We start from the raw sequence: 14083 nt of genomic DNA on the forward strand, positions 1-14083 counted from the left end.
ACTACAAAGTAAGGAACATGAATGTCTAAATAAACAAACAGCGTGTTAGAATTTGATATGTGGGATGTCAGAGGACCAGGAGAACATCGTAATGAGAAGCAAATGGTCGCCACAGGGGACAGAGCTGGGAGAGGAGCTGGACCTCAGCTAGAACTCTCCACTGGCATTTATTTTTATCTTCCCTTATGTTGTCACTGGCTTTACAGTGAATGAGTATCAGATAGTGATGATGCTTTATAACTTCCTGTTTCTGCATGGACAACTGCATACCTACCGGAAGCCCCTACTCATTAGAAGTAGATCAAACCTTTCAATGTTTAAAAAGTGTCTTGAAAATGATATTTGTTGTTTTTGAAACCCTGATTTTTGAAGTAACTAAAAACAGCCTGATTTTTATGCGTGTCTTTGTTTAGGGAATTGATCAGTTTGGACCTCCTATGATCATCCACTTCCGTGTGCAGTATTATGTGGAAAATGGCCGATTGATCAGGTATGAGGACAAGGAGAAATTCCAAACCTTTCATTTTCCACAGCACTCATCTTCTAACATATCAAATAAAGTACTTGTGTTTATTGTTTGTCTCCACCTGCTAGAATATAAAAGAGCAGGGAGATTTTCTGTTTTAATTAATTTACTTGGCTGCACAGGGTCTTAGTTGCAGCACACAAGCTCTGAGTCTTAGCTTGTGGGATCTTAGTTCCCTGACTAGGGATCAAACCTGGACCCCCTGCATTGGGAGCACAGAGTCTTAACCACTGGACCATCAGGGAAGTCCCAAGAACAGGGGTTTTAAAAAAAAAAAAAACTTTTGCACACACATATGTCTTCAGTCCCTAAAACAGAGGTAACAGTAGATACTCAATACATATTTGTTGAATGAACGAGTGGTAATGTTAGACTATCAGTGAAATTGTTAACAGTATCACCAGCTCACATTTTCTCTACTCTACATTTTCCATAACAGATCAGTCACTGAAAAGCTACTTCCTTTAAGGAAGAACTAGCACTTTGGTGAAAAGAGGAGAGGTTGGTTAATGCATTGTATTCTTTTCTGTTGGTGGGATGAGAAAACGGACAGCAGCAAGAACTCTGTCCTATAAAAATGCATGGGGGTTTATATCGCCTGGTTTTCTTTTCACCTTTGGGGTCTTACTTCTGTTCTTGGCAGTATCTTTAAAGCTAAGATTACACCCAATGGAGCTATCCTGTGAGAATCTTAGATGCAGTTTGGCAAGGGCAGGTAACTGATTCCTTTTCTGGAGGTGGGTGCCTGAATACTACTCTGCACATGATACAGACCCAGAAGTCACCAGTTCAGAAGCTCAGATTAACATTTGTATAGGAGGATTCAGTGCTGGAAGACTTTCAGAGGTGATTTTGCCACCTGACAGAAATTACTAGAAATGTGAACTCTGTGTTTCACTGACTTATTTTTAAATTTTGAGAAACCCCCATGTAAAAGGGGACAAAGATACATTTAGCTAATGAGTTGTATCTGAGATTTGCTCTTAATATTTATATTATTGCCACATGCAAATTAAAAAGTAAAAAATATGAGCCCATAAAGGATGTTTTTAAAGGCAGAGAAACCTTTTTAGTTATTCTCAGTTTGTATAAAATCTTTAGTCAGTGTACTTAATTGGAATGGAATGTGCTGGAAAGAAGAAAAATATAGTATTGAGCCACTAATTAGCCCCCTGGGACTAATGAATGTTTCATTAACCCCTATACTTCTGCCCTTTTCTCCAGTGATGAGCTAGTCCAAACGCTGTGTACTCAGCATTATACAAAGAAGTGCTCTGAAAAGTACTCTGTCGCAAGGGGAAAAAATTACATAAATGCTTTATTTTTAAATTCTTCATTCTTAAACATGATCTTGGTTAAAATAAACACATATGTTTTTATTATCATCAACTAATGAGCTATGAATCTCAGGTAAACATTCAACCTAAAATAATAGGGAGGCAAATACTCATTAAATTCACAACACAAACACACACATTTTTTTTTTTTCCTTTGCATTTTTACTTTGATCACAGAGGCGTCCTGTTTGCCTGTGACATTTTTTGGAGCTTGACTATGTTTTTACCCAGTCAGCACTCCTTAGTGTATTTAATGGGGACTATATTTATTTCTGACCTCAACAGATCGTAATGAGTGCACTATTACTATTTCCATTTGTGAGGACTATCATGATTTTGTGGCATGTACCTATAAAAGCACACCCATAAAGTAACATCTGCTTAATATTTTTTTAAAGGATTTTAAGAGAGTTTTCAGTTCATTCATTTTTAGAGGGAAAAAAAACTATAGTCAAGCAAATTTTTTCTAGTAGAACATATAAATAGAAATATTTTTAAAAGGGCCTAATATATTTGTAATTTGCTCAGATGAAAAACAAAACAAAAAAGGATGCATGGCATTAAAACCAGGATTGTCCCCATATTTGTCCTTATTTATGTCGTGTGTGCAGCATCATGGTAGCAAAGTTATTTTAATACAGACAACGAATGCCTAGGCTTCTCTTCTAATACTTGTTCAATGTAGTATTTATTTACCACATTGGAGTGGAATGATTCAGATCTTTTTTCCATCCTCTGAATGAATCAAATGCCGTAGGCCTCCGGAAGTGTTGCTTTTGCAGTCTGGGTAGTCTGACTTGGGGTCCTGTCTCCCTGAGACCTCAGTGAAGCAGCCATTAGGCAGCAATCAGATATTGACACAACCTCCCCCTTTGCAGCAAGTGAAGTGGGGGAGGAGGAGGGAGCAGAACAGAAGAGCTCCTGTCCCCAGATAGACAGCGGGATTTGGGCTCTGTTTACATGCGTTTAGACTGTTCCATCAAAATGTGAGTTCTGCTTTCTTTTATTTTCCTAGTGACAGAGCAGCAAGATACTATTATTACTGGCACCTGAGAAAACAAGTTCTTCATTCGCAGTGTGTGCTCCGAGAGGAGGCCTACTTCCTGCTGGCAGCCTTTGCACTGCAGGCTGATCTTGGGAACTTCAAAAGGAATAAGCACTATGGAAAATACTTTGAGCCCGAGGCTTACTTCCCATCTTGGGTAGGCACTGTTTTCAGATCTAAAGCATTTTCTCTAGCACATTTCTAGTACATTGTTCTATTTCGATAGAGACATATCAACCCATAAAATGTCTACCCTCTATGTTAGACACATTGTAAGGCAGAATGGCAATGACAGAGAAACCAGTAGTGACCAGAAATAGTCAAGCTACTCATGCAGCTTCAAGAACTGGAAAGCCAGGTGTTTGATGGCCCACACACCCTCCATGACACCCGGGTACACAGTTCACACTTGAGAGCATGGCACACACAGTCTCTCCACGGACTCAACCTGCACGTAGGTAGTGAGGAAGAGGATGGCTATCCATCCTAAAGATGCTGGAACTGGGAATTTGTCAGCCTTCTTTTGAGACTTACTCAGCCTTGACTTCCTTATTTACTCTTAATTCGAGCAGCATTTTTCCCCTTCAGAAGAAGAAAAACACTATTCTTTAAAAAGTGACATCATTCACAACTTCTCCTGTGCTGAGAAAACAAATATAAGTGGACTGTTTGTGCTGACCACCATCTCCTTCACTATCAAAAGAGGAGCCACCCCCTTCCTTCAGCAAGAAAATGTAGGTTATTTGAGCACTGACTGTCTCAGCCATCCTTCCTCCACCATACTCTGCTACATTACTTCCTGTTCTTCCTCCAGGTCTCTGCTGAGGCATCTCTCTCTTCTGTATCTTCAGCCTCTACTCGAAATAATTCCTCTTAAGTTAGAGCATACTTTGGTTCACACCTCCCTATCTTCAGGGGAGGAAGGAGAGAGGGAAAGAAGAACTACCGATCTCTCCTTCCCTTCTCAGCAAAGCTTCTTGAAAAAGTGACGTAAATTTGATGTTTTAGCGTCTTTACTTCAACGTGTTCTGCTCAGCCAACATCTATCTGCCTTCTTTCCTCACGAGCCCCTCAACTCTTGGCATTGTCCTTAAGGCCACCAGTGATGTTTAAGTTGCCAAATCCAGTGGACACTTTTCACGTCTTTTCCTGGGTTTCTCTGCTGTGATTGACACTTAGTCACTCCTATCCCAGGAGATCTCCTCCAAATTAATGCTTTTTACAACCACTTATGTGCTGGCACCTCCCAAATCTGTTTCTTTCCCTTATGTCTGTAAGACAGATGTTTACCCATAGGCACCTCAAACTCACGGTGCCCCAGATCGAATTTATCTGCTTCCCACCTCAGTTCTGTGTGTTCCTGCCCCTGTGTTCTTAACCTCAACCAGTGGCCCTGGTCACCTAGAAACTTAAGAGTCATTCAGGCTCTTCCTTAACACTCTTCTTTTACCTTGCTCCATCCAGTCATGAGAACATCCTCTAATATAAACCCTTGATTCCCCATCACCCAGCTTAGGAAATAAAATTCTCTTGTATTTTTGTTGCTGTTAACTTCCTAAACATTATTGCATCCCCACCCCAACCCAGGTCATGATTCCTCCTGTTTCCCAGGTGCCAGCTCTCATCAGCACTCACCAGTGGACATTTGTCCCTGCTCCAGGGGGACAGGGACAGCTTTCAGAGGAGTCGATTTAGCTTCTGATTTAAACCTTCACCTGCAGAGTGAAGGCCTGACTGCCAAACATGACCTAGGAACTTCCCAGCTCATGGTCCCTGCCAGACTTTGCAGCTTCCTTTCTGGTTGTCCTGAATCTCGTGTGTTGTGCTCTGGCAACACCTAGCATTACTGTGTCTGCACACCTCCTGTAGTTAACACTTTGGGCTTTTCTGCCTGCAGCTTCTTTAGCTGGTGAGGCACCCTCCCTGTTTTACCTGGCTACTCCTGCTCATCGGCCCAGGTGTGTTCTCTGGAGGGACTGTCTAGGTGCACAGTGCCCTTCCTCTGGGCTCAGTAAGACCCTGAACAAAAGTACTTTATTTTCGAATCTTCTGCTTATCTCTTGCACCCAGTAATCTGAGTGTTTCTTAGGATATTCTAAAGAACAGGTGTAAACTTAACCTTTTCTGTTTCTTCAGCATTTCACATCATGGTACTCAGTACAAGCTTTTGTTTATGGGGTGACTGTGCTTCAGTTGTTGAAAAAAAACCACAGAGGGTGTCAAGCTATTACATAGCAGTGCCTGCGGGACCAAAAGTAGCCTGTATTTCCATTCTCTAGTTATCATCAGGTTCTCATGGACTCTTGGTCTTTAAAACAGAGCTTCCCAATTAGTGTGCCATGGCACCCAGGGTGCTAAGATACCAGCTTCCTCGACCCTTGTGATCACCAGAACCACCTATTATATATACTTCACTGCCCTTTCAAATACTATTTTCTAGGGGTTCTTTGACCTGAAAAAGGTAGACAAGTACTGATTTAAATGATCTCCATGTAAAAGGAATCTAGAAGGAAAAAAATCTATAATGAGTTTCAGCAAAACTTGATTATCGGCCAATAATTCAGCATGTTTAATTCTCCTTAAAATATTCATAGGAAGAAAAAATTGTCAATAACTATAAAAACTGATAAAACTAAAAATTCTCTAATTTTTAAATTCTGATCATTTTGAGCACTAAAAATGCTTTTTGTTCACTTTGCATACTTCTTTCCATCTTTTATAATCTTCATGAAGTCAGCTAAGACTTTTAACTTATCAACACCTTTATTTTGAGCCTGTAGCTACTGGACACTATATATTTTTGAAATTTGAAAGCTTAGACTACTGTCTGATGAAAACTGAAGTCACAGTAAATTGTAATGAATATTTGAGTTAAATTGTTTTCTCCTAAGCATTTGAGTCGGAGAAGGCAATGGCACCCCACTCCAGTACTCTTGCCTGGAAAATCCCATGGACGGAGGAGCCTGGTAGGCTACAGTCCATGGGGTCGCTAAGAGTCGGATGACTGAGCGACTTCACTTTCACTTTTCCCTTTCATGCACTGGAGAAGGAAACGGCAACCCACTCCAGTATTCTTGCCTGGAGAATCCCAGGGACGGCGGAGCCTGGTGGGCTGCCGTCTATAGGGTCGCACAGAGTCGGACACGACTGAAGCGACTTAGCAGCAGCAAGCATTTGAGTAGAGTGTTCACATCAGCCTCTTATGCAGAAACCAGAAATGTTTCTAAGAATTTGTTGCTGTCCTCTGGCTTCTTTGGATTAACATTTAGAGCCTCCCACTCAGTGGCTGTAATTTTAGAAGAGTTAAGTAGGATCCAGAACCTGAAGATGTGCTAACAGTAGCTGTATTTCATGGTGCCAGTAATTCTGCAAGCATAAACAATGATGTGGACAAAATTGTGCAAGTTTGCATGGTTTTTCTTTGTTAGTGATTTTAAAGTCAAGAGAACATATTTTTCCCATTTCTTGTGATTTTTCTTCTTAGATATGAAGTACTACAGCTAAACTGACTCTGTACCTTCTAGTATTAGCTTGTTCAGCCTAGTAACGTCACAGATGATCAAAAGAGAATCAGCGTGAGAATTTTCTAGTGGAAATCAGCCAGTTTCAAGGGCCTATTTTCAGTTCTCGGCCTTTCATCATTTGCGGGGTGAGGGTCGTGTTATACTTGAATACTTCCAACAAATGTTGCATTGCGCTCCCGTTGTATCCCAACAGGTTGTTTCCAAGAGAGGGAAGGACTACATCCTGAAGCACATTCCAAACATGCACAAAGATCAGTTTGCACTGACAGCTTCTGAGGCTCATCTTAAATATATCAAAGAGGCTGTCCGACTGGATGACGTCGCTGTTCACTACTACAGATTGTATAAGGTACAAAACTGCAATAAGTCTGCAGCTGTACCTTGTTGATCAGGAAAAGCTTTTATTTAAAGTTTTGATTGTTTTTAAAATGGGTTTTTAAAAGAGTTTTTATTTGAACTGCTGTTTGTCATCATAAGTCAGTCTTGGAGTCAGTGATGTTTTTCCTCGGGCCTGGGAGCAGGATTGAGTCTTTTTCGTGGGTCTGATATTGAGATGACAAGTGACAGTAAATTGTGCTTCTGGCTTTTCAGTGATTATGAAATAGTTATTCTCCTCCTTCCCAAATCTGCATTTCTGCCTTGGGGAGTAAAGTTTGCTACTTCTTTGATCAGTAATTATTTAATAAGTGAAGCCACACCTGCATTGTATCCATTAGTAATAAGAGCACCACCACAACAGCTAATGTTTATTGAGTTTTGTATTTATGGGAACACTTCATATCTATCCTTTTAAAAAAAATACTCATAACTCTATAAGATAGGACTGTAATCTTCCTTTTACAAACAAGGATACATACCAAAGATCACAAAACTAGTAAAAGACAGGAGTCAAGCCATGCCCGCTTAAAGAACCTTTGTGCCTGAATCACTGACTCTCTTGCTTCTCTCACTCTGAAGTTTGTTCCTTCTTGTGTCCTGTGTCCTTGTGTCCTGTGTCCTTGTGTTCTGTGTTCTTGTGTCTCTAGCCTCATTTTTCCATTCTGAGTCAGAGGTCACACATCCAAATAATAACTGGGGTGGGTCTCACAGGGAATCACTGGCAAAACTATTCACCACATTCTGTCTTCTCTCCCTCTCCTCCGCCACACTCCTCTCCCTATTCCACAATTAACACTTCCATGGTAAGAACCCTTCAATTCCCACCTAAGTATTCAAAGGCATATTTATTCTCCAACCAAATAGGATGAAGTGGTTCAGAGTGTGGTCTGTTGTATCCAGCTTGCTGGGATTAAATCCCAGCTTCAGTCCTTACTATGTAACCTTAGGCATGTTACTGTGCTTTGGTTTCCCTGCAGATAAATGGAGATGGTAACAAACCCAATAAATTCTGAGGTTTATTAAAGACTAAAGAAATTAGTGGGTGAAAAGTGCTTAAAACAGTGCCCAGCACATGTTAAGTATGATGTTAAACGTGTTTCTGTTACCACTGTCTTTGGTATTATTAGGTTTGTTATCTCTGCTACACTCTTGTGGTAAGATGGGCATAATTAGGCCATTAGATAATGGACCATAGATCAGATATATTGCTGGGTAATTTTCTTGGCTGTTTCAAAAAACTTAAAAAGAGAGCAAAGAATGTTATTTTTTCCCCTTTCATGCCCAAGAGATGCTTTGTTAATGCCCTGTCATCTTTGAAAGACAAAGACTTCCACAAGATCTCTTCAGTTAAATTCCTGAAAGACTGAGTTCTCGTTTTTCTTTTAAGAGAGTTCATTGTGACACCTCAACTTACAAGAGAAAATGAAAATTAATGACATTTTTGACAATAAGTTTATATTTTAAAATGTATTAGAAGTATGAATGATACATTGGAGAGAGTATGGCTTTAGAGTCAGATCATCAGTTAGAAACCCTCCACCAGCACTCACTCTTGCTGGGATCCTGGGGGACTGTCGCTGCAGTCCTGGGCATCTGTTCAGTGGGAATGATCCTATATGTGTCACAGGTCATCAAGAATTCAACAAGATGATGAATCTGAAATGGCCAGATGGCATGCCTGGCACATTAGTGAGTGCTCAGTAAATATTGGTTGCTTTCTATTTGCTAGGGAAGCTTTGGTATTTTAAAGAATCCTATGAAGAATCCTTTAGTAGATAACGTAGATATCTCTAATTTATCTTTTATGTAAAAATTAATTTTTCAATTTGCTCCAAGTGTGCTACTTTTGCATGGCATAAAAATCACTGTGGCCTCCTTAAAACAAGATAATGCTAACGAACTGATTGAGGTGGAGAAATAGATATTTTTTTCCTTATGGGGAGAATTTTCATTCTTTTAAGAAATTAAGTGACTTCCATTAAAAGTACTTCATTTAAGACCTGTTTATAAAATGGAGACAGGAGATAGGAAATTTAAAACAACAACAACAACAACAAACCTCTGTACCTCTTGCCCAGTGATACATACTTCATACACACACAACCAGCATTTTTATGAACACAATCTTATTTCTGGAAGCAATCAGAACAGCCTTGAAAGGGATATTGGCCTAAATTCATAGTGATGAATTGGTTTCTCCTGTTAAACCTATACTGTATGTGCCTTTCTTGATGTAAAGAATATTAGTGGGGGAAAAAAAACAGCCCCAGTAATGAATATAGGCTCCATCTTCTCTTTACTATGCCAGCTGAGGATACATTTTCTAAAGATACTTCTTTCCATGATCCTGCAAAAACTGGCACTGAACATAATAAAGAGCTGTACATACTCATTTATTTTTTTTATTGAGAAATCTCATAATGAAAATACTTTAGTGACTTAGCAATTTTATTTTCTATTTTGAACTTTATATCTTACAACCACTTGTTACAGATGAGTGCTTAAAAGATGTGGCTAAGTACAGTATTTTTTGCTTATACTTGTTGTGGTTTTTTTTTTTTTTTTTCAGTTTATGGTTTAGCTGGTTGAATGTATATCATATTGGCAGGTGATAACTGAACTTCTTAAAAATAAGTGCCTTTTCCAAACTAACATGATGTAAAGCTTTATAGCTCTCAACTATCTTCATGAGAGAGCATTAACTATTCAGTTCAGTTCAGTTCAGTTTAGTTGCTCAGTCGTGTCCGACTCTGCGACCCCGTGGACTGCAGCACTCCAGGCTTCCCTGTCCGTCACCAACTCCTGGAGCCTACTCAAACTTATGTCCATTGAGTTGCTGATGCCATCCAACCATCTTATCCTCTGTCGTCCCCTTCTCCTCCTGCCTTCAATCTTTCCCAGCATTAGAGTCTTTTCTAGTGAGTCAGTTCTTTGCATCAGGTGACCAAAGTATTGGAGTTTCAGCTTCAGCATCAGTCCTTCCAATGGATATTCAGGACTGATTTTCTTTAGGATGGACTGGTTGGATCTCCTTGCTGTCCAAGGGACTCTTAAGAGTCCTCTCCAACACCGCAGTTCAAAAGCATCAATACTTTGGTGCTCAGCTTTCTTTGTAGTGCAACTCTCACATCCATACATGACTACTGGAAAAACCATAGATTTGACTAGACGGACCTTTGTCAGCAAAGTAATGTCTCTGCTATTTAGTATGCTGTCTAAGTAGGGAAGCCCATTAACTATTCAGGCTTGCCTCTAACTTTTGTTTCAGAGTTGGGAGATTTAACCAGTTTTAAATACACAAAATCTACTGCACCTCAGAATATAACTATGACAGTATATTCAAGATTCTAACATCTGAGAAAAGATGTTAGATAGAAGGTTAAAAGGGGCTTCTCAGGCAGCGCTAGTGGTAAAGAACCCACCTGCCAATGCAGGAGATGTAAGAGACACTGGTTCGATCCCTGGGTAGGGAAAAGCCCCTGGAGAAGGGCATGGCAACCCACTATGGTGTTCTTGCCTGGAGAATCCCAGGCTACAGTCCATAGGGTCACAAAGAGTAGATACGACTGAAGTGACTTAGCATAGCATAGAAGGTTTAAAAAAAAATTGATGTAAAAGCAGCAAATAGTCTTTCCAGAGTTCTCAGTAACACACAAATTTAGAATATTGTCAGATATGAAAGTGTTTATAATATAGTAAAAACATTAAAACTCTGAAATCTCAAAGATTTAAAAAGTAGAAAATACCATTATTGATTTAGTATGTACCCATGATTTTCTTGTGTTTTACAGGAAAAGAGGGATGCAGAAAGGCAAAGCTATTTTAACTAAAAAGCTTTCTAATACTGAAATTTATCATTCTTTGGTGCTGAATTGTTTCTTACAGAAGAAAGACACACTTTTTCCTATAATTTTATTCCTACAGGATAAAAGGGAAATCGAAGCTTCTCTGACCCTTGGATTGACCATGCGGGGAATACAGATTTTTCAGGTTAGTTAATGGGGAGTAGGTGTCAAATGGTATCCACTATGTCTTAACTCTGACAGTGTGCCTGCTGGGTCCTGGGCTATGTTCACTGGTCCTATTTCCAGCCGTTGACTGGTTACTACTTCTTATTTGTCCAGCACAGATGTGGGTGATGTGGGATAAACAAAGTTAAACAGTCTGATCCTTGACTTCAGTAAGTCCTCTAGAACAGAAAACAACAAACCAAAGATTGGCCCACATTTATGACTCATAGATCATTAATATCCAGACATTTTTCTTTGTGTGTCATTAATTTTTAGCATTCTTTTTTTATCATCTGGTGCATCTGTTAACTACGGAAAGAAAAATGACTTTGTGATAAAGTATCTGACCCAGATGTTTTAATTTCCATTACAATTTTCCGATAAAACTCATCTGTTGAGTAAGTAGTTCCTGTCATCCTTCTGCAGGTGGGATGGTGTTATCATCCCACCATCAACAGGGGAAAGAGGAGGTCTGTGAGACCTGGGAGAACATAAGGATGCCTTATCTTTGGTATAGGCAAAATATCCAGTTATGAAAGTCTGAGTGCCTTATCTCATCTCTTGAATGCCTGAGTCTTCTGGACTTTTTATTTAAATTTAGAGATGGGCCAGAAGGGAAAAGATTGCCTTGAAAGGCAACGTAGTCACCGAGGAACCCAAAGTGGCAGAATTGGATCATTTCTCTTTTAATTACTGTCTGCATGTCTCTAAAGAGTTGGGGACCTCTTTCAGATTTTAATTACGGTACTTTAGTTTTCTGGGAAAGAAGTTAGAGCTATTTTAGAGTATCTGTCAGTTTCCTCGGTAGCTCTATGTGCATAACGTATACGAGTTATAAGTAACTCATCATTCTTTCCACAGAATTTAGATGAAGAGAAACAATTACTTTATGATTTCCCTTGGACCAATGTTGGAAAGTTGGTGTTTGTGGTAAGTTTAAAATAACTGACTAAAATACTCATCTATTTGTTTTTGTGGACTTTTGTTTTTTAAACAAAATATTGTTTCAGGCACAAAACTTGATGTTTTCTCAAAATTGAAGATGAAAATAGTTAGCTTTCTTAGATTCTTATGCATGTGCTGTAATTATAATCCTTGCCACTTTTCAGTAGTGAACCTAAAATCACAGAGTCTTACAGCAAAAGAAATCACCAATTTTAATTTGTGTGTCTGGTCCCCACCACTCTACCCTAGTTGCAGAAAAAATGTGATGGGAAAAGTTCAAGATGAATTCATCAAACAGAATTATTTTTTAAAATGTACAGCAGAGGGATTAGAAAACAGAAAGCTGTAATCAGAGGGTACATTATTCTTTGCATGGGGGTTGGACCGTTCTTTTGGAAGTTAACTTCTCTTGAATAGAGAATAAAGAGTGATATAAAAAGATGTTTCTATTAATATCTGTCTGTTGAAAATCATCATTATAAGGAAAGGGCTACAACTCTTAACAGGAAAAGTACTTTTGTTTTTAGATTATTGAGAACAATACACTTTCTTTTGTCAGAGCAAATTCTTGTTTTTTCCCAGCTGTTTCAGTCTTTTGCCAGCTGTATCCATTTTGGGGAAGAGTTCAAAGAATTACAGTTAATTATATGTCTTTCTAGTGGTTATTAAAATTCATAATTTCGCTTTGTTCCTAAATTGCCAGAAGAAATACACAAAGAGAGGAGGAAGATAAGAATTAAGACACATGCTTCTTTCCAGCAGGAAGATGGCCTGTATAAATAAAGAGCTCTATTGCCAGATCGCATTTGGGCACTGATCCCATACTGCCCTGTGAGTTAAAAGACCCGTTTCTGAATTTAATTCCTTGGGCACAGTTCAATCTGATTTCACTTCACTCATACATTAAATGGGGCCTGACCTGCCTCCTCCTCACTGGCTCTTTTTCCTTCAAGCTTTTTGTGAAAGGAGTGGAGCTGTTTGTAAATGAGAAAGTTATTAACCCACTTGCCCCCTTCATGTCTCCAATTAAGTAGTAATAAAATACATTTATAGAAATTGAATTTTTAAGGGTCCTGTACCAAGTGGTTCCTGAATCTAGTTGTGCATCACCTTCATCTGAGGAGCTTGTTTAGATTTCTGGGCCTCACCCTCCTCACCCAAGAGATTTTTGATTGAGTAGGTCTGGGGCAGAGACTAGGAATCTGTTTTGGCAAACTTCCCAGATGATTCTTCTTGCAGCCAGCCCAACCTTGCCCAGTTGTATGACTCTGGGCATATCACTTAACATTTCTGTGCATTGGTTTCTTCCTGACAAAATGGGGATAATGGATCACCCCCTTGGGCTTCCCTGGTGGCTTAGATGGTAAAGAATCTGCCCACAGTGCAGGAGACCTGGGTGCTATCCCTGGGTCAGGAAGATCCCCTGGAGAAGGGAATGGCTACCCACTTCACTATTCTTGTCTGGAGAATTCCATGGACAGAGGAGCTTGATGGGCTACAGTCAGTGGGGTTGCAAAGAGTCGGACATGACTGAGTGACTAACACTTTCACTGGCCATAGACTTGTGAGGACTGAGTGAGTTTAATACATGTTTAGTGCTCATGAAGTGTAAGTTATAAGCATTGTATCATAGCGTTGAGATCCAGTGGTGGTTCCTTCTAAAGTGGAAAGTCAAGAGGTAAGAAATTCCATCCATGTCTGAATTGCTTTGTGCTGACTTTCAGTGTGTAGTTAGAATACACCTCCCTCTTTGCTTTACCTGTCGTCTCCAGCTGAGAATCCCTGTGTCTGGAAGACTCCTTTCTGTAGTCCTGCTATCCTATTCATTGTCAAAAAAGTTAAAGGAATTCATAATATTCTGTAACTGGAAGGAACTTTGCCACACCCTCTCCCTCAACTTAGAACTTCAGGTTAATGATCCCAAACCTGGTGAATGAAATTCCTCCACTGACAGAGAGATATTTACGTAACACTTGCATATCTTATTTCTCCTTCCTGTCTCATCCCTCCAACTGTCCATCTGGCTTCCAATTCCCTCTTGTATCTGACTAAAGAGTTTTTCATTTTTTCTAAACCCCAAATAGGTATTTTGTATTGTTTACTATCGTAACTCCTTGTTTATTTCCACCGCATAATTTATCATAAGCTGTAGTTATTTTGTGTGTTTATTTACCATCTCTCCCACCAGAATGTAGCAACAGGAAGGTAGGGACTTGGTCATATGCACTGCTGTTTTCTCAGGAACTAGAAAAGTGTTTGACACCTTGTAAGCATTCAACAAATATTTGGATGCATTACTCTTCTAGAGCTTGTGGTCT

General features: G+C 39.5%; 1 protein-coding gene across 43 annotated transcripts in view; it reads left to right on the forward strand.

The window, feature by feature from the left end:
* Positions 1–14083, forward strand: part of FRMD6 (FERM domain containing 6) — a 384502-nt gene that overhangs the window by 352961 nt on the left and 17458 nt on the right. For 34 of the 43 annotated variants that reach the window (XM_081507320.1, XM_081507319.1, XM_081507321.1 and 31 more), the window contains 5 exons: positions 414–490; positions 2879–3065; positions 6626–6781; positions 10735–10800; positions 11682–11750. In XM_081507320.1, coding sequence (XP_081363446.1) covers positions 414–490; positions 2879–3065; positions 6626–6781; positions 10735–10800; positions 11682–11750 — 555 coding nt within the window. The remainder of the gene's footprint in view (positions 1–413; positions 491–2878; positions 3066–6625; positions 6782–10734; positions 10801–11681; positions 11751–14083) is intronic. The other 9 variants (XM_081507312.1, XM_081507291.1, XM_081507313.1 and 6 more) reach the window with 1 other exon arrangement.

Source organism: Giraffa tippelskirchi, chromosome 7, assembly GCF_054371585.1.
Source record: "Giraffa tippelskirchi isolate mGirTip1 chromosome 7, T2T-mGirTip1v1.2.pri, whole genome shotgun sequence".
NCBI classification, from domain to species: Eukaryota; Metazoa; Chordata; class Mammalia; order Artiodactyla; family Giraffidae; genus Giraffa; species Giraffa tippelskirchi.